This window comes from Pseudorca crassidens, chromosome 2 (genome assembly GCF_039906515.1).
Source record: "Pseudorca crassidens isolate mPseCra1 chromosome 2, mPseCra1.hap1, whole genome shotgun sequence".
Classification (NCBI taxonomy): domain Eukaryota; kingdom Metazoa; phylum Chordata; class Mammalia; order Artiodactyla; family Delphinidae; genus Pseudorca; species Pseudorca crassidens.
Window position 1 is genome coordinate 67,866,116 of NC_090297.1, and position 25,875 is coordinate 67,891,990.

The following is a 25,875-nucleotide window of genomic DNA, read 5'->3' on the forward strand; positions in this document are numbered from 1 at the left end:
CCAGACCACTGGGCAAAGCACCTTTCATACGGCAGCCATTTGAATGCTTAAGACAACATCCTATGTAGGTAGTGTTACCGAGAGATCGGCCTCTCTGTACACGGGTGCGAATCAAATCTTGGAGACAGAGTTCTGGGTGAAGTAGAAAAGGATAGCTTTATTACTTTGCCAGGCAAAGGGAGACACACCGGGCTTCTGCCTTGAAAAACTATGTGTCCCAACCTGGGAGGATTTGATGAGGGTTTTATAACAGTGGTTCAAAGGTGAGGGTCTGTGACAAGATTAGGGTTGAGCAGGGCCTGCACGCCCTTAATCTCAGCTCAGGTGGTCGGCTAATCTTGATGAGCTTCTCTGGTCCCTTTAATCTGGCCTCAGGTGGTTTCATGGCTGCTTCTCCCTTGATTAACAACTGTTGGAATCTGCCCTTTGGAACTCAGGGAAGGTCATAGAGGCTGGAGCCTTGCCCACAAGAAACGGGACAAAAGAGCCTCTGTGCTTGGGAGTCCCACAGGGCCTCACTTGGTTTCAGTAGTGTTCTTGTTCAGATAAGAACTTATTCCTTAAGCTCTCACAATTTGTAAATGGTGGAGCTGGGTTTTAACTCAAGTTCTCTGATTCTGAAGTCTATCTCTTGCTGGGCACAGAGGTGTCCATATGTGCCCCCCTCTCACGGAAATCATGGCTCTGCCCCTGCTATGAATTGTACTCCAGGCCAACTCAGGCCCTTGTGGGACCAGAACAAGATCTTGTTCTGTGCAGAAGCAGGAGAATGCCTACCCTTCTCACTGTCACCCTGTGTCCGTTGGGGATCTAAACCACTTGCATGTGTTCCACCTGAAGATAGGGCCTTGGCCGCTGTCCGTGCTCTTCTTCCCCTGCCCTGGGGCTCAGGGTGGGACTAGAGACAGACATCTTGCTGTCTTCTCCATTTCCCCATCTCTCCCCTGACCTTCACGTTGTAGCAGGGACTGGGGGTTGGTCTGTTTATTGAAAATGCCAGTTAAAATGGTATCATAAAGAATGACACAAGTGGATATAAACATTTTATTTTAAAACATATAAATATGCGTTCTTTTACAACTCTTTAGATGTAAAAAGCTCTTTGAGTAGAGGACACAAATTGGAGTTCTATGAAGTCTTGCTTTAGTAATCAGAACCTGAACGCACATCTATGGTTTCTGTTTGATATCTAAAAGCCAGATATGTGAAATGCTGGATGTTTAAAGATATTTTTCCTAATCTCCTAGCATCATTTTGCCCACACCTTTTTTTTTTTTTTCTGCAACTCGCCCTTATGGAGTCTTTCCAAAGCAGTTAACCTAGTTTTCCTAGCAATAATAACTCTGTGTTTCACACTTATTTCATCAGCTCATGTAGTTTTAAATTCAATTATGTAATTAAAGTAACAAATACAGTTGCCACAAAAGGGTTTGGAACTAAGGCGACTGCTTCTTGGTGACATCCCACTCAGCTGTGGGAGCAGCTGTGTACCCCTGAGCTCTGAGTGTCCTGTGCCCTAAGTGACACAGGAGGGGAGCCCTGAGTCTAGTGAATCCTTCGAGCTGCAGGCCGATTACCAGCATCTCCTGTGTGAACTGCATCCCTCTCATCATTCAGCCCCAAGAGAGGCCTCATGAAAACCTGTTCATGAGAAGTGAAGTGACTGATCTAGGGCTTGGCCTCGTTGGTTCGACAAGCTTAGACCGGCCAGCACCCTAAAAGTAGGCCAGACTAGCAACCTTTGCAAGCATTAAAAAAGCAAAATTTTTTTCCCTCTGAGGCTGAACAGGGCCATCCTGCCTGTTTTCATGTATAAACCGGTTGATTTACTTCCCTGAATCAGGATTGTGGAGAAACATGGCTTCTATTTCTTTAGCCACAAGAACTGCCTTTCTGGAGGCTGGTCTAAGCCAGAAGTGAAATTTTAACTTTTGTTTTGGTGCCACCAAGTGGTTAGTTTTGAGATAACACTTTTGAGGAGAAGATGACAAGCATGTAATGATTAAAAAAAAAATCTGGGGTGCACAAGCAGAGCACAGAGGATTTTTAGGGCAATGAAACTACTCTGAATGATACTCTGATGGTGGATACATGTCATTATTCATTCTTCCAAACCCACAGAATGTACAACACGAGGAGTGAACCCTAACGTAACTATGAACTTTAGGTGATATGATGTGTCCATGTAGGTTCATTGATTATAACGAATGTAGCCCTGTGGTGAGGGGTATTGATCATGGGGGAGGTGATGCATATGTGGAGGCAAGAGGTGTATGGGAGAGCTCTGTCTTCTCAATTTGTTATGAACTTAAAACTGCTTAAAAAATAAAGCCTAGAGGCTTCCCTGGTGGCGCAGTGGTTAAGAATCTGCCTGCCAATGCAGGGGACACGGGTTCGAGCCCTGGTCCAGGAAGATCCCACATGCCGCGGAGCAACTAAGCCCCTGCACCACAACTACTGAGCCTGCGCTCTAGAGCCCACACACCACAACTACTGAAGCCCACGCGTCACAACTACTGAAGCCCGCGTGCCTAGAGCCCGTGCTCCACAACAAGAGAAGCCACCACAATGAGAAGCATGCACACCGCAACTAGAGAAAGCCTGTGTGCAGCAACGAAGACCCAACACAGCCAAAAATAAATTAATTAATGAATTAAAAATATAAATGAATTAAAAATTAAAAAAAAAACCAAGTAAAAAAACTTCTGTTCTACATTTCATTTTCCCTTTTAGCTACTGGTGTTGCAGGTAAGAGCCAGGTAAGCAGAGACATCATCTAGGGCAGCTGGCCGACTTCTCAAGCCTGGATGAAGTTCCCACGTTCCAGAGTCTGGGTCCTTAGCTTCGTACATCCCAGGAACCTTTAATTTCTTCAGTGTATCCATAACTTGTGCAATTTTCCAGGGTTATATCTTGCTTACCAAACTTACAAAAGACTCGTTGTTAAGTCAGAATGCCAGTGTATTACTTTACAGTTAGAAATGTATATGTAGTTGTAAACCAAAGACATGTGTTAGCTGAGTGCTTCATTTGCCACCCTGTAGAAAATTTATATTGGAAGACAGATTATACAGGGCAGGTTGCTTGGTGAAATCGCGGTGGGTAGAGTGTGTGATAGGGGGAGGGCGGGTGTAAGGTTGTTTATCTTGGAGGTTAGCATCATTAAGGTGAGGCTGTCTTGACCACTGTAGGTCTGTACATGACTCCAAACTGGGTAGTATAGAATCCTGGACAGTGCTGGTGACAGACTGGCCTCATCTTTTTCGTTGGGCATTCTTTTGGAAACCCTGTGCTGAGTGAGCATCTCCTGTTAATCTGTTCTTCCCTCAGACGGGACACAGTGTGACTGGCAAGGCAAATGCTGCAGACGTGCTGACACAGCTCTGGTCTCCTGAGCATCTCTCTGGTCACCGTGGTCAACATGAGCACTGTCAGCCACCATTGAGAGGTTCTGGCTTAGGGGAACTACCCTATTTATTGCATGATTATTTTGAATAATTTCACTCTCAGAGGAAAACTTATGTGTTTTATGTTTTGGTGGCTCTGTCCTCAAATGCAGGTTAAAATTAACATGTAAAATCCTTAGTCACCTTGGAATAGATCCCCAGTAGTGAAACAGGACTTGCTGAAGGTGGGAATTATCCTAGATTCTAAGGAAGGATGTGTTTGTGCAGGCCACTTGACGTCCACGTTTTGAGAGCTTTGTATGGACCTCACCACCTGCTCGTACACTGCGGCCTGCCCTGTGACTCCGCATTGCAGCTCAGTTATCTCCCAGCCTTGGTGCTGCGTCTCCTCACACCCACCTCTATCCGTGCCCCAAACTGCTGCCAGAGTCCTCAGTCAAGAGGACTCGGGATACCTGCAGAAGTTATAAATCGGTGGCCTGTGATTAGAATCTGATCCACAAATTTTTTATTTTTGCCATTACGTTGTTTTTGTCTTTAATTTATTATTAATTTACTTTCGGCTGTGTTTGGTCATCCTCGCTGTGCCCGGGCTTTCTCTAGTTGCGGCGAGCAGGGGCTACTCTTCGTTGCGGCACGCGGTCTTCTCATTGTGGTGGCTTCTCTTGTGGCGGAGCACATGATGTTGTTTTTAAAAGTTTGATTTAGTTGCCAAAAGTTAAAAATCAGGAGGTTGGCAAAAAACTGAGTGTTCATCTGCTTTGAAAACCAGTAGAAGATCTGGCTGTGCAGGGCCTGCCTTCTCACAGAGCAGTTACTGGAGTGGCCTCGATAGGGTACGTCCTGGGAGTTATCCTCAGTTTCCACCCTACCCTTCCACTCATTTATGTTACTGTCTGGGAGTGGGGGTGACTCTTGGTATGCTGGAAAACCAAAACCAAACCAAAACACACACGTAGAAAACCAGCGAAGGGAAGGAGCGGCTTCTCGTGGACTCTTGCTCTCTGTTGTCGTCTGCCTTGTGAGGGGAACTCCTTCCTCGGAACCTGTTCCCAGCCTCTTGAGGTCCGTTACCTCTGAATTTATCCCTTGTGCTTCCAAGAGGTGTGGTGGTGAAGTGTTGTTGAGACTTTGGGGTCACAAGGCCTGGATTTGAATACCAGCTCCGATCCTTACTGAGTTCAGTTTCCTTTTCTGTAAAATGACGGCTCTAACTTGCCTCATAGGTTGGCCCAAGAATTAAATGGGATTTTGTATTGAAAGCATCCAGCAGAAGGTAGGTCCTCCAATAATAGTGCCTCCATCTCTGTCTTCTATCAAGACATGACTCCTTCCCTTCTTTACGACCTTAATGAAGTCCAGCTACACACCTACCTCTGCTTTCCTGCCACATATACCTCTTTACTCTTACAATAAACCCGACTGTTTTATTTTTTATTCCTTATAACTTCCAGTCTTTCCGATCAGCACATTTCACGTATTTCCTTTTCTTGTTGTAGGCAGACCTCACAGAGACTCTCATATAAGAATAATGGATGACAGGTGAATTTATTTTGTTTTGGGAAATTTTATCAGAAGGCATAGCTTTTATCAAATCTCTTCAATAACTGTACAGAAATTTGTGATGGAAACTCATTAGCTTTTATAGCAACTGGTTGGAATTCTTAATATATGTACGTTTCCCCATCCATTGTATGTTTATAGACATGGAGCCCAGGTCAAAAGCTGGAAAGTCATCAACAGGAAGGATTGGTACTGGAAGGGAGACACTTCGCCTGAGATCAAAAGGTCCTGCCACTGTGGAAGAAGTGGTATGTTATGTTCATTTAATCCCTATATGTCTTGGAAATGGATGGACGTTCGTGTTTGTCAGAGCTGGAAATAAAGGCCCTCTTTCCCGCTACTCACTCAGCAGCCAGAGTTATCCTTTCGAAACTCAGATGAGATGGAACAATCTGTTCAAAATCCTCCAGTGGCTTCCCACGTCACTCGGAGTAAAAGCTAAAGTCCTCAGAGTGACCAACGCGATCTGACTCTGCGTCTCTTCTCTGCTCTCATCTCCACCCCTCTCCTCCTGGCTCCCTCTGCTTCAGCTACTTGAGTCTCCTCTCTGTCCGCAAGCACTCCAGATACATCCCTGCCTCAGGACCTTTGCATGAGCTGTTACCTCTAGCTGGATGCGCTGCCCATTTACGGGCACTGCTCACTCCCTTGCCGCCTTGAGTTTCTGTCCACATCCTACCCTGTTTAGCCTCTGAGCAGCTGGTATAATAGCAGGTCCCACCACCCTGCCCCCTGCCCAATCTTCCTTGCCCTTCATTTTTTTTAAGGCGCTGAACCCAGTGGGACTTATATCCTTGTCTCCTCTCAGTCCCATGTCTTGTTCTCACATGTCCTGTTCACAGCTGTATTCCCAGCACCCAGAACAGTGCCTGACACTTCAGAGGAGCTCAGATCTTTGAATTTAATGAATTAGTGAGTGATTCACTTACGCTTGACTGGAGGAAGGGTTTTGCTGATTGACTGTGTCTATGTAAATGTCAGTATTTGAGTGAAAAACACGAGGAGAAGAGACACATGGAGGGAAGGAGCGTGGAAGAAGAGGGTGGCAGTGGTAAGGATTCAAAGTGACAAGTGGCAGGTCCGCTCACAGCAGGAAGACAGCGGTGATGAAGCCCTCCTTTGGGGAGGTCAGGCAGACCTCTGAGGCTCTGGAGCTCCTTGGCGTGGGGTGGGGGGGCTGGGTCGGGGGGAAGGCATGTCTGTGTGTGCCTACCGTCCTAGGGCTCCCAGCTGTTTGAAGAGCAAGAGAGTGAGACAGATGAATGGTTAGGAGGCTGTTTTCATAGGATCCAGAGCTTTTGGGGGACGATGTCAGGGTCAGTCATGGGTGTGGTTGGTCGGAGCAGACCCTCAAGGAACCACGAGGCCAGGGTTGTCCTCTTGAATGTTGGAGTCACCCAGGATGTTGTCTGTTTTGGAGAATCCAGGGGAAGACTCCGAGTCGAGTGCCTTGGTCCTGGGTGAATGAAAAGATGGATCTGGAGGCAAGTGACAACGGAGAGGCCTGGGAGAGCTGAAAGCATTTTGAAAGTGAGATATGACAAGATTTGTGAAAAAACCCAGGGCAGTGACATCTGGTTGTTCTGAGTCTTTATTTTTCCAATGCCCAGCACACTGCCAGACATATTGCTGAAGTCCAGTAAATGTTTATTGTTGAACAAATGAACAAACCTCAGTGGAAGAAAGGAATCTGTAAGAGGATGGAAGGACAGTGGGAAGGAGCTAGGGGATGCCAAGTGTTCTTTAAAGTGGAGGAGAAAAGGACAGACCTTCAAACTGTTTGCAAAGGAAGTGGGGTCGGCAGGAAAAACTCCATGTCACTTCAGGAGGAGCGCCCTCTTCTAACAGTTAAAATGGGTAATACATATCTGTTTATTTATGAGCAGCTGCTATATAGAAGGTGCTGGAATGAAAAAGAATAACTGCAGATCTGCCTGAGGAGGTGGGAAAGATTCATTCCAAGAAAAACATCTAAAACTCCCTTCCTATTTGCATAGCCTGCTTCATTAAATAGGGCAATTAAAATAGCTCGTAATAAAGGGGAAAAAAAACTAGTTTGGTGCTAATATTAAATTTGATACAAATGACCTACCATTTAATTTGAAACACCAAAGGATTTACAGATTTGAAGCAAATCAGCCCCTCATTATCTAGCACAATTTCTGAAAACTGAACTATACTCCACCTGCAAACCTCACAATTTATTCACTATGTGTTTGTTGAGACAGGTACAGTCCAGGTGCTGGTGATACAAAGATGGATAAAGATGTTGTTTTTCCTTTAAAAGGAGAGAGGCAGGAAAAGAAGCTATTACAAATCAGAAGGGCAAGGTTAATGTCATAAAGGAGGGGCTGGCTGATCAGCTACAGTCAGGGATTGGGAAAGGGAAATCAGGGAGAGTTCCCTCCAGAAGAAATGGTTGAGTTGGTCAAAGATGGGGTGAAGAGTGTTCTACGCATGAAATGGAAATGTCCACGGGACTGGAGTGTGCTGCAAGTACCTGGTGGTGGGTGATGACGCTGGAGGTAGAGGCCTGGGTCAGGGCGTGAAGGGCCTGTGGATAATGGAGCGGGGGGGCTATTTAAAAATTGCAAGGGGAACAGCAAATCAGTTTTGTGCTTTAGAAAAACCCCTTGGTTCTGGGGGATGGGATATTGAGCAGGGTGGATTTGAGAGCGTGAAGATTTGTCTTTTTTTTTTTTAATTTTTATTTTATTTTTGGCTGCATTGAGTCTTCATTGCTGTGTGCGGGCTGTCTCTAGTTGTGGCGAGCAGGGGCTACTTTTCATGGCGGTGCGCAGGCTTCTCACTGTGGTGGCTTCTCTTGCTGTGGAGCACTGGCTCTAGGCGCACGGGCTTCAGTAGTTGTGGTGCGTGGGCTTCAGTAGTTGTGGCGCGTGGGCTCTAGGGCTCAGGCTCAGTAGTTGTGGCGCATGGGCTTGGTTGCTCTGCGACATGTGGGATCTTCCCGGACCAGGGCTTGAACCCATGTCCCCTGCATTGGCAGGCGGATTCTTAACCACTGTGCCACCAGGGAAGTCCCGAGCCTGAAGATTTCAGGCAGGGAGACCAATTAGGAGACTTCTGCAAATAAGAAAAGACGAGGGGAGTATTATTTAGCCATAAAAAAGAAGAAAATCCTGCCATTTGTAACAACATGGATGGACCTTGAGGGTATTAAGCTAAGTGAAATAAGTCAGACAGAGAAAGACAAATATTGGATGACCTCGGTTATATGCTCCTCTCCCCTCCCCCCCCCCAAAAAACCCCACCTCATACAGAAATGGAGCAGATTGGTTGTTGCCAAAGGCAGCGGGTTGGGGGTGGGTGGGTGAAGAGGGTCAAGGTACAAACTTTCACTTATAAACAAGTCCTGAGGATAGACTGCACAGCATGGTGACTATAGTTTATAATACTATATTATATATTTGAAAGTTGCTAAGAGACTAGATCTTAAAAGTTCTCATCACAAGGAAAAAAAATAACTATGTGTGGTTATGGATGTTAACTAGACTTATTGTGGTGATGATTTTCCATACAGTGTATACACATATCAAATCTTTATGTTGTACACCTGAAACTAAGATAATGTTATATGTCAATTATATCTCAGTTAAAAAAAGTCAGGACTGAACACAGGCAATCAGAATGTGAATGGAAGAGGGGGTGATGAGATCAAGAGCTATTTAGAATAGTAAGATCTTGGTAGCCATTTTTTTTTTTTTTTTTTGCGGTACGCGGGCCTGCCACCACTGGGGCTCCTCCCGTCGCGGAGCACAGGCTCCGGACGTGCAGGCCCAGCGGCCACGGCTCACTGGCCCAGCCGCTCCGCGGCCTGTGGGATTTTTTCGGACCAGGGCATGAACCTGTGTGCCCTGCATCGGCAGGCGGACTCTCAACCACTGTGCCACCAGGGAAGCCCTGCAGTGTAGTCTTGAATTCAACATTTGTACCCGTAGTTGAGTGTTTAACATCTTTGGGCAAATTTTATTTCAGCTATGAAGCCATTTAAAACCAAGTATTGAAATAAACTAAACAGAACCAGACTTCACCAAATATTAAACCAAGATTTTAAAAGAATAATAAAATATATCCAATCATGTTTTTCATAGAGACTTGTAGGAAGAACAAAAATATTTTGGTACCATTAATACATAAAACAACAATTATTTAAAAATATTATTTCATCATCTTATAAAATTTCTATTTTTATAACATACTCAATACATTAATGTGGTAACACGTGTGTAATTGATAAAAATTGCATACAGTAGTCCCCTCTTATCCACAGTGGACACGTTCCAAAACCCCCAGTGGATGTGTGAATGTGTGATGTGGATAGTACTGAACCTTATATATACTATGTTTTTTCCTATACATACATACCTATGATAAAGTTTAACTTATAAATTGGGCACAGTAAAAGATGATGATAACTAATAGTGAAATAGAACTATTATAAAATACACTGTAATAAAAGTTGTGTGAACGTGATCTCTCCAAATGTCTTATTTTACTGTACTCGCCCTTCTTGTGATGATGTGAGATGATAAAATGCCAGTGTGATGGGATGGAGAGAGGTAAATGACATAGGCATTGTGACATAGTGTGAGGCTACCACTGACCTTCTGACTCTAAGTCAGAAGGAGGATCATCTGCTTGGGTGATCCTTGATCATCTAGCCATGATGATGGTGAAGGTTGGATCTCAGGAGCAGGTGATGTCTGTGGTTGGGGATTCTGGGATGGAGCAGGTGGTGTGAGATTTTATCATACTACTGAGAATGGCACACAATGTAAAACTTGTGAACTGTTTATTTCTGGAATTTTCCATATAATATTTTTGGACCTCAATTGACTGAGGAAACTGAAACTGAGGAAAGCAAGACTACAGATGAGGGGGGACTTCTGTTCAATAAAATTAATAAAAAATAAATAATAGGGGTATGTGTTCAGAGTGTTTTACTCTTGGGGTGAGCTGTTAATGCATGTGGCCTGCATGATAAAGACCAAACCCCTATTCAAGGCATACAGGACTCCTTAAGATCTAGTCATGTCTGGCGCTATGATTCCCGTCTCATGGGACTTCTTGCAGTCCTTTAACCCACTGTACGCTTTTATCAGACTCTGCAACCTCACATAGACTTTGTGTATATATTGCCTTCTACTTTCGGTGCCTGCTTCTGCTTATCTGACGCCAGTTCATTTTGAAAACACACTTCTTAAGTCACCTTTCTGAAGTCTTCCTGGACACTTAGAGATTTAAATTTACTTCCCCTGTGATGCCTCTTTGCCTCTGACATCCTTTAGAAATTGTCCTTATTATTGTTAAATAGCTATTTATTTTCACATCTGTCTCCCTTCTAGACAGCTAGCCGCTTGGAGACTGTTCTTGCTTTTCTTCTTTGAATCTATAATACTTAACACAAACACCAAAAATATTTACTATATTGATTTGTATTGCGTTGCAGTGCACATTCTAGATATATTTCCATTCAAATTAGCTGAAGTACACAACCAGGAACTGGCTCCACATCAGATTTCCCCCTACGTATGGCTCGACATTCAAGAGATTATACATAAAAATATGATTTTATTTCTCTTTTCTTTGATAAAGCCCTCTGAAACCAAAGCAAAGTCGATTGGAAAGGTTGATGATCTTCTTGAATTGTACATGGGAATTCGAGATATCGATTTAGGTAAGATCATACTATTTAAAAAAGTCTTATGTCTTAGTTTGATGGAACTTAATGCTTATTTGTGTCTTGCTTGCATTTATTGTCACTTATATCTTTCAAGATAAACAGTATCTGTGTAGTGATGAAAAGCATAATGAAAATAAAGATAAATAAAAATGAAAAGAACACCTGGCCCTTACCCCTTATTAGTTGTGAGGCCTCAAAGCCAAGTCAACTTTCCTAAACTTCAGGGTTTTTTTTTTTTTTTTTTTTTTTTTTTTTACAGGAAAATGTTCATTCTACTTTTTTAAATTGAAGTATAGTTGATTTACAATATCGTGTTAGTTTCAGATGTACAGCAAAGTGATTTAGTTATATATATATATTTTTTTTTCAGATTCTTTTCCATTATAGGTTATTATAAGATATTGAATATAGTTCCCTGTGCTATATAGTAAATCCTTGTTGTTTATCTATTTTATGTATAGTAGTGTGTATCTATTAATCCCAAACTCCTAATTTATCCCTCCCCCCCTTTTTCCCTTTGGTAACTGTAAGTTTGTTTTCTATGTCTGTGAGTCTGTTTCTGTTTTGTAAATTAGTTCATTTGTATTATTTTTTAGATTCTGCATATAAGTAATATCATATTTTTCTTTATCTTACTTCCACCCATGTTGTTGCAAATGGCAATATTTCATTCATTTTTTATGGCTGAGTAGTAATATATCTGTATCTATCACATCTTCTTTGTCCATTCATCTGCCAATGGACACTTACATTGCTTCCGTGTCTTGGCTATTGTAAATAGTGCTGCTGTGAACATTGGTGTGCGTGTATCTTTTTGAATTAGAGTTTTCATATTTTCCAGTATATGCCCCGTAGTGGGATTGCAGGATCATATGGTAGCTCTATATTTAGTTTTTTAAGGAACCTCCACACTGTTTTCCAAGTGGCTGCACCAATTTACATTCCCACCAACAGTGTAGGAGGGCTCCTTTTTCTCCACACCCTCTCCAGCACTTATTATTTGTAGACTTTCTTTTTGGCTGTGCTCTGCAGCATGTGGAATCTTAGTTTTCTGACCAGGGATTGAAACCATGCCCCTTGCATTGGGAGCACAGAGTCTTAACCACTGGACTGCCAAGGAAGTCCCCTATTATTTGTAGACTTTTTGATGATGGCCATTCTGACTGATGTGAGGTGATAACTCATTGTAATTTTGATTTGCATTTCTCTAATAATTAGTGATGTTGAGCATCTCTTCATGTGCCTGTTGACCATCTGTACGTCTTCTTTGGAGAAATGCCTATTTAGGTTTTCTGCCCATTTTTTGATTGGGTTGTTTGTTTTTTTGGTATTGAGTTGTATAGGCTGTTTTAAACTTCAGTTTTTAACCTATAAATAATATTTCCTACATAAGCAGTTTTATGGATTTAAAAAATATATATGATGATAAATGTTAACTAGACTTACTGTGGTGATGATTTCATAATATATACATATATTAAAATATATATAAAAATTTAGTAAATGATACATATGAAAAGTATTGAATACATCAGATTTAATGGACAAATTGTGTATTTGTTACAGTATTAAAGTTGTGCCCCATTTAATAAGAATACTGAAACCTTGTGAACAATGAATCAAATATGAAGAAAGCAGACACACTTGGCATGTGACGAACAAGGGCATTTGAGCAGTTGAATTTCTGTGTATTTGTTTATTTTATTTTTTAAAAAAATTATTTATTTTATTTTTGGCTGTGATGGGTCTTCGTTGCTGCATACGGGCTTCTCTAGTTGCAGTGAGCAGGGCTGCTCTTTGTTGCAGTGTGCAGGTGTCTCATTGTGGTGGCTTCTCTTGTTGTGGAGCATGGGCTCTAGGCGTGCGGGCTTCAGTAGTTGTGGCTCATGGCCTCTAGAGCACAGACTCAGTAGTTGTGGCACACGGGCTTAGTTGCTCCACAGCATGTGGGATCTTCCCGGACCAGGGCTTGAACCCATGTCCCCTGCATTAGCAGGTGGATTCTTAACCACTGCACCACCAGGGAAGCTCTCTGTGTATTTCTTATGTCATCATTAGGATGTCAGTATCTTGATCTCTCAGTTAAGACTCTATCAATTGCAAATAACAAATGAAACAAAACAAAACTCAACAAATCTAATTCCAACTGGCTTAAGGGAATGTTAAGCCAGGGAAATGTTCTGGTTCTTATAGCTGAAAATTCCAGAGGTAGATCTTGGCTTCAAAAATGGTTAGAAGTGGCGTTCTCATGCTGTCATCAGGATGTGGTTTCTCTTCTCTCAATTCTGGCTTCATTTCAGATCTCCATGGTATCCCCTGGCAGCTTCAGGCCCTCCCTCATAGAACCCAAATGACAGCCATGGCTCCACCCTCTACATCTTCTTGGTGGCAAGCACGGTGGGAGAGAGGGAGGGCCTTTTCCAAGTCATTCAAACAAAATGTTCAGGATCGTCTCTGATTGTCTCAAGTGAACTAGTCACAGAGGCCAGGGAGGTGGTTAGGTCTGGGTCAGATGCTCTACCTATGCAACAGAGAGTGACTCTGAAATACAAGGGCTGAGATTGTGCAGGGCCTGGTCCCTCCAGTGTAGAAGCAAGGTGATAACTGTTCCCTTAAGAAGGGCAGGTGGATGCTGGGTGGGGAAAGAGTGAATGAGCATGCTAGTGGTGGGGTGTGTGCCTGCATGCATCTGTGTGTGGGCATGGGTGAATTTGTATCAGGTACTTAATAAATTTTTTAAAGTCAAAGACTGGCACTATTTTATTTACTTGCTACCAGGGAAAGTATTTTACTTTACATTAGCTAGAAGTATTTAAAACTCATTCTTCCTTTTCTACTTCTACTCATTTTCCTTTTTCCTTACAGAGTTTATTCTTATTTTTTTCTAGCCTATCTGAACTTTAAAAATAAAATGTTTATGTTGGCTGTGCAGATGATGTCTGTAATTGAAAAAGGTGATACTCTTTTCTAGCTCCTTTAAGAGAAATATAAAATTTGCATATAATAGATCCTTGCTACACACGACACGAAGTTAAAGCTGAGATGATCCTATAGAAAGCAAGTGTTTTAAAATGTTTCTCCCAACCTGTTTGTATTTGGAAAAATAAAGAGATTTGCATAAATGATGTGGGCCTGTGGCAGTTATGCAAATGAACTTGCAAATGAGAGTAAAGGGGATTTAGAGATGGTAGTGCTCTTAAACTCAGGTAGTATTTGTTAGGAAAGTAATATGAAATATCTCTATTCAATTGAGAAGTTTTAAAATTGTATACTGTATAAATATTATAAGATTCAGGAACTAGGGTATCAGTTGCTGGATCTTGAGCTTTAGGAGAATCATACTTTTCAAAGGTGAGAACTTAAAGCAGTGCTTAATTTTAGAACTTAATTTTGGGCATAGGTCTTATAGCTACTTAAGTATAAATTGGGCATAATTAAATAAATCATATTTAATAATAAATCTTTTGTTATTAAAATATACAGATATACAGGGAAGAGTGCTGGGCAATGGTACAAGTAATTATAAATGAATTAAGAGAGTTCTTTTTTTATAGATTTACTTAATTAAATTTTTGGCTGTGTTGGGTCTTCGTTGCTGCGCGCAGCTTTTTTCTAGTTGTGGCGAGTGGGGGGTTACTCTTCATTGCGGTGCACAGGCTTCTCATTGCGATGGCTTCTCTCGTTGCTGGGCACAGGCTCTAGGCGTGCAGGCTTCAGTAGTTGTGGCACGCGGGCTTCCGTAGTTGTGGCTCGTGGGCTCTAGAGCGCAGGCTCAGTAGTTGTGGCACGTGGACTTCGTTGCTTCACGGCATGTGGGATCTTCCTGGACCAGGGCTCGAACCCATGTGCCCTGCATTGGCAGGAAGATTCTTTTTTTTTTTTTTTTTTTAACATCTTTATTGGGGTATAATTGCTTTACAATGGTGTGTTAGTTTCTGCTTTATAACAAAGTGAATCAGTCACAGGCAGATTCTTAACCACTGTGACAACAGGGAAGCCCAATAAAGTTCTTTAAAGATCAATTTTCTTTCACTCTGACAAATTCAGAGCACTAAACATTCCTCACAAATTCCTTGTAAATTAACTAGTAATCCCTTTATAAAGTTAATTAATCAAATTCCTCCAATGGCATAAAAATCATTATTATTATACATGATTAGCAACGTGATTAGTCACCTAGGGAGGTAAAGTTTAAGGAAAGTAATTATTTTGAGAATGTGAACCATTGTTGAATTAGGAATTTCTCTCATTATTCAGATCTGATTAGCATGAAATATGACTCACAAATATGACACTGATTCAACAGACAAATGAATATATTTACTTGTTTGTGTTCCAAGCATTTCTTAGCTTTCAGAAATGTTGTCTTAATGCAAATTACATTGATATCACGTTATATTCGAGTTAATATGTTTTTGTTAGAAAACTTAAAAAGTAATATGGCAATAAAATGACTAAAACCCAAAACACTATCCTCAAAAAAGGATTGGGATGTATTTACCATTTGAAAATGGAAAACAATTCAAATGGGTTTATGTAGAAGTAACCCTGAAGGGGATAGTGCTTCATTTGGTTGTAAAGTTGTGAACTATTTCACAACCAACCCAATGCCAGCCGACGTGGCTTGCCTTGGAATGTTACCCAATGGGGAAAATGGTTTCTGGAAGATTTTGAGTCCTGTAAGACCCTAGATGGGATTGACCTAACTTAAAGGAAAGTTGTGTCATATAAGTTTCTTCATGAATATTTAAGGCCATTGTGTAAATTGTATACGGAACTACACTATTTTCTGAAGATACCAACTTAGGAGTTTGGAGATCATCCCAGCAACTTCAGAATTTTAGGATTTCTAATTTATAAAGAGATCCAGAGGTGGGGGGGGGGACCTTCAAGATGGCAGAGGCGTAACACTTGGAGATCATCTTCCTGCCCCAAAATACATCAAAAATACGTCTACATGTGGAACAGCTCCTCAAGAGCACTTACTGAATGCTGGCAGAAGACTTCAGACTTCCCAAAAGGCAAGAAACTCCCCACGTACCTGGGTAGGGCAAAAGAAAAAAGAAAAAACAGAGGCAAAAGAATAAGAATGGAACCTGCAACTCTGGGAGGGAGATGTGAAGGAGGAAAGGTTTCCACACACTAGGAAGACCTTTTACTGGTGGAGACGGGGGGGGGGGGCGGTGGGTGGGGGGGAAGATTCGGAGCCACAGAGGAGAGCACAGCAACAGGGGTGCGGAGGGCAAAGCGGAGAGATTCCTGCACAGAGGATCAGTGCTGACCAGCACTCACCAGCCCGAGAGGCTTGTCTGCTTACACACTGGGGCAGGTGGGGGCTGGGAGCTGAGGCTCAGGCTCTGGAGGTCAGATCCCAGGGAGAGGACTGGGGTTGACTGTGTGAACACAGCCTGAAGGGGGCTAGTGCACCATAGCTAGCAGGAAGGGAGTCTGGGAAAAAGTCTGGACCTGCCTAAGAGGCAAGAGACCATTGTTTCAGGGTGTGCGAGGAGAAGGGGATTCCTTCCCTGTCTGCCCACAGAAGGCAGAGAACTGCCTAAACAAGCTCCAGAGATGCGCGCGAGCCGCGGCTATCAGCGCAGACCCCAGAGACGGGCATGAAACGCTAAGGCTGCTGCTGCCGCCACCAAGAAGCCTGTGTGCGAGCACAGGTCACTATCCACACCTCCCCTCCCGGGAGCCTGTGCAGCCTGCCACTGCCAGGGTCCTGTGATCCAGGGACAACTGCCCTGGGAGAACACACAGTGCACCTCAGGCTGTTGCAACATCATGGTGGCCTCTGCTGCCACAGGCTCGCGCTGCATTCCAATTATAACTACTGTACCCCTCCGTCCCCCTGGCCTGAGTGAACCAGAGACCCCTAATCAGCCGCTTCTTTAACCCCCTCCTGTATGGGTGGAAACAGAAGCCTGAGGGCGACCTGCACGCAGAGGTGGGGCCAAAACCAAGCTGAACCCCAGGAGCTGTGCGAACAAAGAAGAGAAAGGGAAATTTCTCTGTGCAGCATCAGGAGCAGTGGATTAAATCTCCACAGTCAACTTGATGTACCCTGCATCTGTGGAATACCTGAATAGACAACGAATCAACCCAGAACTGAAGCGGTGGACTTTGGGAGCAGCTGTAGACTTGGGGTTTGCTGTCTGCAACTGACTTGTTTCTGATTTTTATGTTTATCTTAGTATAGGTTTTGGCACTTGTTATCATTGGTGGATTTGTTTATTGGTTTGGTTGCTCTCTTCTTTTTCTAATTACTTTTAAATTTTTTTATTTTAATTTTAATTATTTTATTTTATTTTTATTTTCTTTCTTTATTTCTCCCTTTTCTTCTGAGCCATGTGGCTGACAGGGTCTTGGTGCTCCGGCCTGGTGTCAGGCCTGAGCTTGTGAGGTGGGAGAGCCGAGTTGAGGACATTGGACCACCAGAACCCTTCCAGCCTCACGTAATATCAGTCAGCGAGAGCTCTCCCAGAGATCTCCTTCTCAACACTAAGACCTAATTCCACCAACGGCCAGCAAGCTCCAGTGCTGGATGCCCCATGCCAAACAACTAGCAAGACAGCAACACAACCCCACCCATTGGCAGAGAGGCTACCTAAAATCATACTAAGTCAAGACACCCAAAACTGGATGCAACCCTGCCCAAAAGAAAGACAAGATCCAGCCCCACCCACCAGAATACGGGCACCAGTGCCTCCGTCAGGAAGCCTACACAAGCCACTGAACCAACCTTACCCACTGGGGGCAGACACCAAAAACAATGAGAACTATGAACGTGCAGGCTGTGAAAAGGAGACCTCAAACACAGTAAGTTAAGCAAAATGAGAAGAGAGAGAAATATGCAGCAGATGAAGGAGCAAGGTAAAAAACCCGCCAAACCAAACAAATGAAGAGGAAATAGGCAGTCTACCTGAAAAAGAATTCAGAATAATGATAGTAAAGATGATCCAAAATCTTGGAAATAGAATGGAGAAAATACAAGAAACGTTTAACAAGGACTTAGAAGAACTAAAGAGCAAGCAAACAGTGATGAACAACACAATAAATGAAATTAAAAATTCACTAGAAGGAATCAGTAGCAGAATAACTGTGGCAGAAGAATGGATAAGCGACCTGGAAGATAAAATAGTGGAAATAGCTACTGCAGAGCAGAATAAAGAAAAAAGAATGCAAAGAATTGAGGACAGTCTCAGAGACTTGTGGGAAAACATTAAATGCACCAACATTCGAATTATAGGGGTCCCAGAAGAAGAAGAGGAAAAGAAAGGATCTGAGAAAATATTTGTAGAGATTATAGTTGAAAACTTCCCTAACATGGGAAAGGAAATAGTCAATCAAGTCCAGAAAGTTCAGAGAGTCCCATACAGGATAAATCCAAGGAGAAACACGCCAAGACACATATTAATCAAACTATCAAAAATTAAATACAAAGAAAAATATTAAAAGCAGCAAGGGAAAAGCAGCAAATAACACACAAGGGAGTTCCCATAAGGTTAACAGTTGATCTTTCAGCAGAAACTCTGCAAGCCAGAAGGAAGTAGCAAGACATATTTAAAGTGATGAAAAGGAAAAACCTACACCCAAGATTACTCTACCCAGCAAGGATCTCATTCAGATTCAACGGAGAAATTAAAACCTTTACAGACAAGCAAAAGATAAGAGAATTCAGCACCAAGAAACCAGCTGTACAACAAATGCTAAAGAGACTTCTCTAGGCAGGAAACACAAGAAAAGGAAATGACCTACAAAAACAAACCCAAAACAATGAACAAAAGGGTAATAGGAACACACATATTGATAATTACCTTAAATGTGAATTGATTAAATGCTCCAGCCAAAAGACATAGACTGGCTGAAGGATACAAAAACAAGACCTGTATATATGCTGTCTGTAAGAGATCCACTTCAGACCCAGGGACACATACAGACTGAAAGTGAGGGGATGGAAAAAGATATTCCATACAAATGGAAATGCAAAGAAAGCTGGGGTAGCAATTCTCATATCAGACAAAATAGACTTTAAAACAAAGACTATTACAAGAGACAAAGAAGGACACTACATAATGATCAAGGGATCAATCCAGGAAGAAGATATAACAGTTGTAAATATTTATGTACCCAACATAGGAGCACCTGAATACATAAGACGAATGCTAACAGCCATAAAACGGGAAATTGACAGTAACACAATCATAGTAGGGTACTTTAACACCCCACTTTCACCAATGGACAGATTATCCAAAAGGAAAATAAATAAGGAAACACAAGCTTTAAATGACACATTAAAGAAGATGGACTTAATTAATATTTGTAGGACATTCCATCCAAAAACAACAGAATACACTTTCTTCTCAAGGACTCATGGAACATTCTCCAGGATAGATCATATCTTAGGTCACAAATCAAGCCTTGATAAATTTAAGAAAATTGAAATCATATCAAGTATCTTTTCTGAACACAACGCTATGAGACTGGATATCAATTACAGGAAAAAACTGTAAAAAATACAAGCACATGGAGGCTAACAATATGCTACTAAATAACCAAAAGGTCACTGAAGATATCAAAGAGGAAATAAAAAAATACCTGAAAAATTACAATGAAAACACAATGACCCAAAACCTATGGGATGTAACAAAAGCAGTTCTAAAAGGGAAGTTTATAGCAATACAATCCTACCTAAAGAAAGATCTCAAATAAACAACCTAACCTTACACCTAAAGCAATTAGAGAAAGAAGAACAAAAATACCCCAGTTAGCAGAAGGAAAGAAATCATAAAGATCAGATCAGAAGTAAATGAAAAAGAAATGAAGGAAACAATATCAAAGATCAGTAAAGCTAAAAGCTGGTTCTTTGAGAAGATAAACAAAATTGATAAACCATTAGCCAGACTCATCAAGAAAAAAAGGGAGAAGACTCAAATCGACAGAATTAGAAATAAAAAAGGAGAAGTAACAACTGACACTGCTGAAATACAAAGAATCATGAGGGATTACTACAAGCAGCTATATGCCAATAAAATGGGCAACCTGGAAGAAATGGACAAATTTTTAGAAAAGCACAACCTTCTGAGACTGAACCAGGAAGAAATAGAAAACATAAACAGACCAATCACAAGCACTGAAATTGAAACTGTGATTAAAAATCTTCCAACATACAAAAGGCCAGGACCAGATGGCTTCACAGGCGAATTCTTTCAAATATTTAGAGAAGAGCTAACACCTATCTTTCTCAAACTCTTCCAAAATATAGCAGAGGGAGGAACACTCCCAAACTCATTCTATGAGGCCACCATCACCCTGATACCAAAACCAGACAAGTATGTCACAAAGAAAGAAAATTACAGGCCAATATCACTGATGAACATAGATGCAAAAATCCTCAACAAAATACTAGCAAACAGAATCCAACAGCACATTAAAAGGATCAAAACACCATGATCAAGTGGGGTGTATCCCAGGAATGCAAGGATTCTTCAATATACCCAAATCATTCAATGTGATATACCATATTAAAAAACTGAAGGATAAAAACCCTATTATCATCTCAATAGATGCAGAAAAAGCTTTCAACTAAATTCAACAGCAATTTATGATAAAAACCCTCCAGAAAGTAGGCATAGAGGGAACTTACCTCAACATAATAAAGACCATATGTGAGAAACCCACAGCCAACATTGTTCTCAGTGGTGAAAACCTGAAACCATTTCCTCTAAAATCAAGAACAAGACAAGTTTGCCCACTCTCACCACTATTATTCAACATAGTTTTGGAAGTTTTAGCCACAGCAATCAGAAAAGAAAAAGAAATAAAAGGAATTCAAATCGCAAAAGAATTAAAGCTGTCAGTGTTTGAAGATGACATGATACTCTACATAGAGAATCCTAAAGACGCTACCAGAAAACTACTAGAGCTAATCAATGAATTTGGTAAAGTAGCAGGATACACAATTAATGCACAGAAATCTTATGCATTCCTATACACTAATGATGAAAAATCTGAAAGAGAAATTAAGAAAACACTCCCATTTGCCATTGCAACAAAAAGAGCAAAATACCTAGCAATAAACCTACCTAAGGAGACAAAAGAACAGTATGCAGAAAACTATAAGACACTGATGAAAGAAATTAAAGATGATACAAACAGATGGAGTGATATACCGTGTTCTTGGATTGGAAGAATCAACATTGTGGAAATGACGCTACTACTCAAAACAGTCTAGAGACTCAATGCAATCTCTATCAAATGACCAGTGGCATTTTTCACAGAACTAGAACAAAAAATTTCACAATTTGTATGGAAACACAAAAGACCCCAAATAGCCAAAGCAATCTTGAGAAAGAAAAACGGAGCTGGAGGAATCAGGCTTCTGGACTTCAGACTATACTACAAAGCTACAGTAATCAAGACAGTATGGTACTTGCACAGAAACAGAAATATAGATCAATGGAATAGGATAGAAAGCCCAGAGAGAAACCCACCCACATATGGTCACCTTATTTTTGATAAAGGAGGCAAGAATACACAATGGAGAAAAGACAGCCTCTTAAGTGGTGCTGGGAAAACTGGACAGGTACATGTAAAAGAATGAGATTAGGGCTTCCCTGGTGGTGCAGTGGTTGGAAGTCCACCTGCCAATACAGGGGATACGGGTTCGTGCCCCGGTCTGGGAAGATCCCACATGCCGTGGAGCGGCTGGGCCCGTGAGCCATGGCCGCTGAGCCTGTGCGTCCGGAGCCTGCGTGTCTGGAGCCTGTGCTCTGCAACGGGAGAGGCCGCAACAGTGAGAGGCCTGCGTACCGCAAAAAAAAAAAAAAAAAAAAAAGTGAGATTAGAACCCTCCCTAACACCATACACAAAAATAAACAGAAAATGGATTAAAGACCTAAATGTAAGGCCAGACACTATAAAACTCTTAGGAAAATGTAAGCAGAATGCTCTATGACATAAGTCACAGCAAGATCCTTTTTGACCCACCTCCTAGAGAAATGGAAATAAAAACAGAAATAAACAAATGGGACCTAATGAAACTTAAAGGCTTTTGCACAGCAAAGGAAACCATAAGCAAGATGAAAAAACAACCCTCAGAATGGGAGTAAATACTTGCAAATGAAGCAACTGACAAAGGATTAATCTCCAAAATATACAAGCATTTCATGCGGCTCAATATCAAAAAAACAAATAAACCAATCCGAAAATGGGCAGAAGACGTAAATAGACATTTCTCCAAAGAAGATATACAGATTGCCAACAAACACATGAAAGGATGATCAACATCACTAATCATTAGAGAAATGCAAATCAAAACTACAATTGAGGTATCACCTCACACCAGTCAGAACGGCCATCATGAAAAAATCTACAAACAATAACTGCTGGAGAGGGTGTGGAGAAAAGAGAACCCTCTTGCACTGTTGGTGGGAATGTAAATTGATACAGTCACTATGGAGAACGGTATGGCGATTCCTTAAAAAACTAAAAATATAACTACTATATGACCCAGCAATCCCACTACTGTGCATATACCCTGAGAAAACCATAATTCAAAAAGAGTCATGTACCACAGTGTTCATTGCAGCACTATTTAGAATAGGTCGTACATGGAGGCAACCTAAGTGTTCATCAACAGATAAATGGATAAAGAAGATGTGGCACATATATACAATGGAATATTACTCAGCCATAAAAAGAAATGAAATTGAATTATTTGTAGTGAGGTGGATGGACCTAGAGTCTGTCATACAGAGTGAAGTTAAGCCAGAAAGAGAAAATACTATATGCTAAAACATATATATGAAATCTAAAAAAAAAGAAAAAGGGGGGCTTCCCTGGTGGCGCAGTGGTTGAGAGTCCACCTGCCGATGCAGGGGACACGGGTTCGTGCCCCGGTCTGGGAGGATCCCACATGCCGCGGAGCGGCTGCGCCCATGAGCCATGGCCGCTGAGCCTGCGCGTCCGGAGCCTGTGCTCTGCAATGGGAGAGGCCACAACAGTGAGAGGCCTGCGTACCGCAAAAAAAAAAAAAAAAAAAGAAAAAAAAGAAAAGGGTTCTGAAGAACCTAGGGGCAGGACAGTAATAAAGACGCAGACATAGAGAATGGACCTGAGGGCATGGGGCGGGGGAAGGGTAAGCTGGGACAGAGAGAGATAGTAGCATTGACATATACACTACCAAATGTAAAATTGATAGCTAGTGGGAAGCAGCCACATAGCACAGGGAGATCATCTCGGAGCTTTGTGACCACCTAGTGGGGTGGGATAGGGAGGGTGGGAGGGAGAGAGACGCAAGAGGGAGGGGATATGGGGATATATATACATATAGCTGATTCACTTTGTTATACAGCAGAAACTAACACAACATTGTAAAGCAATTATACTCCAATAAAGATGTTAAAAAATTAATGTTATTGCTAATGAAGTTTATCATTTTAAAAGTAGAAATGAAAATCCTTAAAAAAAAAGATCCAGAAATATGTGGAAAGGAAATTTGAATGATAGTTTCTCAGTAGAGTTTTCCTGTAAAATCTTTTATAGGTCTTTTAAATGTATATGATAATGTTATTTAGAGGTTATTACATTTTTCCTAGGATGATTTCTTTTTTCACTGAATTCAAAACAGTGAAAGTCATCCTTCTCAGATAAAGCCAATGAAATTTTGGAAATAGATTTTTCTTAAACATTCTGTATTGCCTGTATTTTTTGATGTTTGACTAATGTGTGAGTTGCTTGAAATGGGTCGACATTTATGAAAAGTCTTAGGGAAAGTAGGTGTTAAAGACTTTACGTAGAAAGAGGTACAGTTACAGATTTAATGGTTAAATTAACAATGGTGGTCACTAACCTTTATCTAAACCCTGCTATGTGCCATTTTATAGATTTGAGAACAAGCAGATTCAGAGATGTTTGGTAACTTGCCCAGTCAGCTAACAAGGACTGAGATTTAATTCTGGGTCTTTGATACCAAGATTTTTCACCTTCAGTAGTACCTTATAGCTAAAAGTTATGTTTAAGTATTTAAAAACTTAGTGGAAAATACAGATTGACCTGTATCACCAATATAAGTTTGTCATTAATAATGATGTGAAAGTTGTTTAGTAGTGGTAATAATATAAAGATATTCTCAGTATGGCCACTAGATGTCAGCACTTAGCTGCTATATGTGGTGTAACAATTCTACATTTTAGTGGAATATTTTTTGCCAGGTTGTATTCAGGTGCTGAATATTATTGCGGCATACTGCAGATCTATTATAGTTAACATATTAAAAGCATTTTAGTAGCTGTCACTATGTTAATGTAATAAAACTTTTTAAAAAGTATTTCATTTTGCTAAAGTTTCTTTTGCTTTTCTCTTTTTTTTCATAAATTTATTTATTTACTTATTTTTGGCTGCGTTGGGTCTTTGTTGCTGCGCACAGGCTTTCTCTAGTTGCGATGAGCAGGGGCTACTCTTCCTTGCGGTCTGCAGGCTTCTCATTGCCGTGGCTTCTCTTGTTGCGGAGCACGGGCTCTGAGCGCACAGGTTTCAGTAGTTGTGGCACGTGGGCTCAGTAGTTGTGGCTCGTGGGCTCTAGAGCGCAGGCTTAGTAGTTGTGGCGCACGGGCTTAGTTGCTGTGTGGCATGTGGGATCTTCCTGGACCAGGGCTTGAACCCGTGTCCCCTGCATTGACAGGTGGATCCTTAACCACTGAGCCACCAGGGAAGCCCTCTTTTGCTTTTGTCTTAAATCAGAGGTTCAATCTTTCACCAAAACGGATACAATAATACCATTTATTTCTCCTGTAAAAAATATTTAAAATCTATGTTTATACTTTATGAGTTAGCAATTCATAACATGTTCAGAGCATGCTCCATTCTTAATTTCTTTTAAAATACATAAGCAAGTTATGGATTTTGGAAAGATCTCTGGAGCACTGTATTACATACAGTATTTCCAGCATAACTATGAAGCTGCCTAATTGGTACTTTTGTTGCTTCTACAAGACCCGTGTTTCCTTGAAGGGAGATAACTTACTCAGTTTTTAATCTCAGCTCCTACCACAGTGCCTCTCCCAGAGTAAATCCTTGGTAAATGTTTATTGACCGAATGTCTGTTAAGAGGCACAAAAATAGTGAATTCACAGGGAGTATGGAGTCCTAATATCATTTTTGAAGCTTTAGCCCTTGGGCAAATTATTTAACTTTGAATCATAATTTCTGTATCTTTGTAAAAGGGTATGATAAAAAACAACCTTACTGGGTTGGCAAGGCATTAAATTAAATATATATAAAGTTTCTATCACATCATAAATAATAGGTATAGCTATTATCATTCTTAGCAATGATTACTAACAATTATTGCCAGTAATAATGGTAGTGGTGTAGTAGAGGTAGAAACATATAGGAGGTCTGAGCAGTTCTGGGGCTGTGTTTAGTGTATTGGAGGTTTTCTTCTCTGCTGTGCCAGCATGAGTGAGATTATATAGTTTGGACTGTAAGGTTATTGTCTGGGCATCTTAAGCCATCATTTTTCTCAATTTGTGACTAAGGAACCCAAACCAGAGATTGCGAGTCAGAGTCGGCCAGGTCCAGGATATGTTGTTCCTGGGCTCAGGGCGCTAGCCAGTACTGCTGACTTCCTGAGGTGCCAAAAAACATGCACCAAGTTGTTTCTTTCAGCCAATGTGTGTGTGTGTGTGTGTGTGTGTGAGCGAGAGAGAGAGAGAGAGAGAGAGAGAGAGAGAGAGAGAGAGAGAGAGAGAGAGAGGGAGGGAGAGAGAGGGAGAGAGAGGGAGAGAGAGGGAGAGGGAGGGAGGGAGGGAGGGAGGGAGGTTGTTTGATTCAGTGTCCATTAGTGAACATCTGATCCTGGTCATCGTTTCCTCCAGCATTTAAGAGCATCAGTCATCTGCACTGTTAATTTCTGCTTCTGAATTGTCTGTAGGTTTTCTCATATCTTTTATTTGTGTGCATCTTATTTCTTCCTCAAAGAAGAAATATCACCCTCATGTCAGTATGATCTTTAGGTAACTGTCTCAATAAATGCTGTCTGTAGGCCCTATGAGAACTATTTAGAATTGGAGTCTAAGCAAACTTCTGAACTTGAGTCCTACTTTTGCAAAAGTTTTGGCTGCTCTTCTTTCACATCCTGGCTACAGGATCAGAGTTCTGGGCTTCACTTTCTTGAGTGCATGCTAACTGTGCGGG

General features: G+C 41.4%; 1 protein-coding gene across 3 annotated transcripts in view; it reads left to right on the forward strand.

Annotated features, from left to right (window-relative positions):
- Positions 1-25,875, forward strand: part of GIPC2 (GIPC PDZ domain containing family member 2) — an 86,070-nt gene that overhangs the window by 52,903 nt on the left and 7,292 nt on the right. For 2 of the 3 annotated variants that reach the window (XM_067726667.1, XM_067726668.1), the window contains exons 4-5: positions 5,112-5,218; positions 10,587-10,668. In XM_067726667.1, the coding sequence (XP_067582768.1) occupies positions 5,112-5,218; positions 10,587-10,668 (189 nt within the window). Of the gene's footprint in view, positions 1-4,906; positions 4,950-5,111; positions 5,219-10,586; positions 10,669-25,875 lie in introns of all 3 variants that reach the window. The other variant, XR_010940916.1, reaches the window with a different exon arrangement.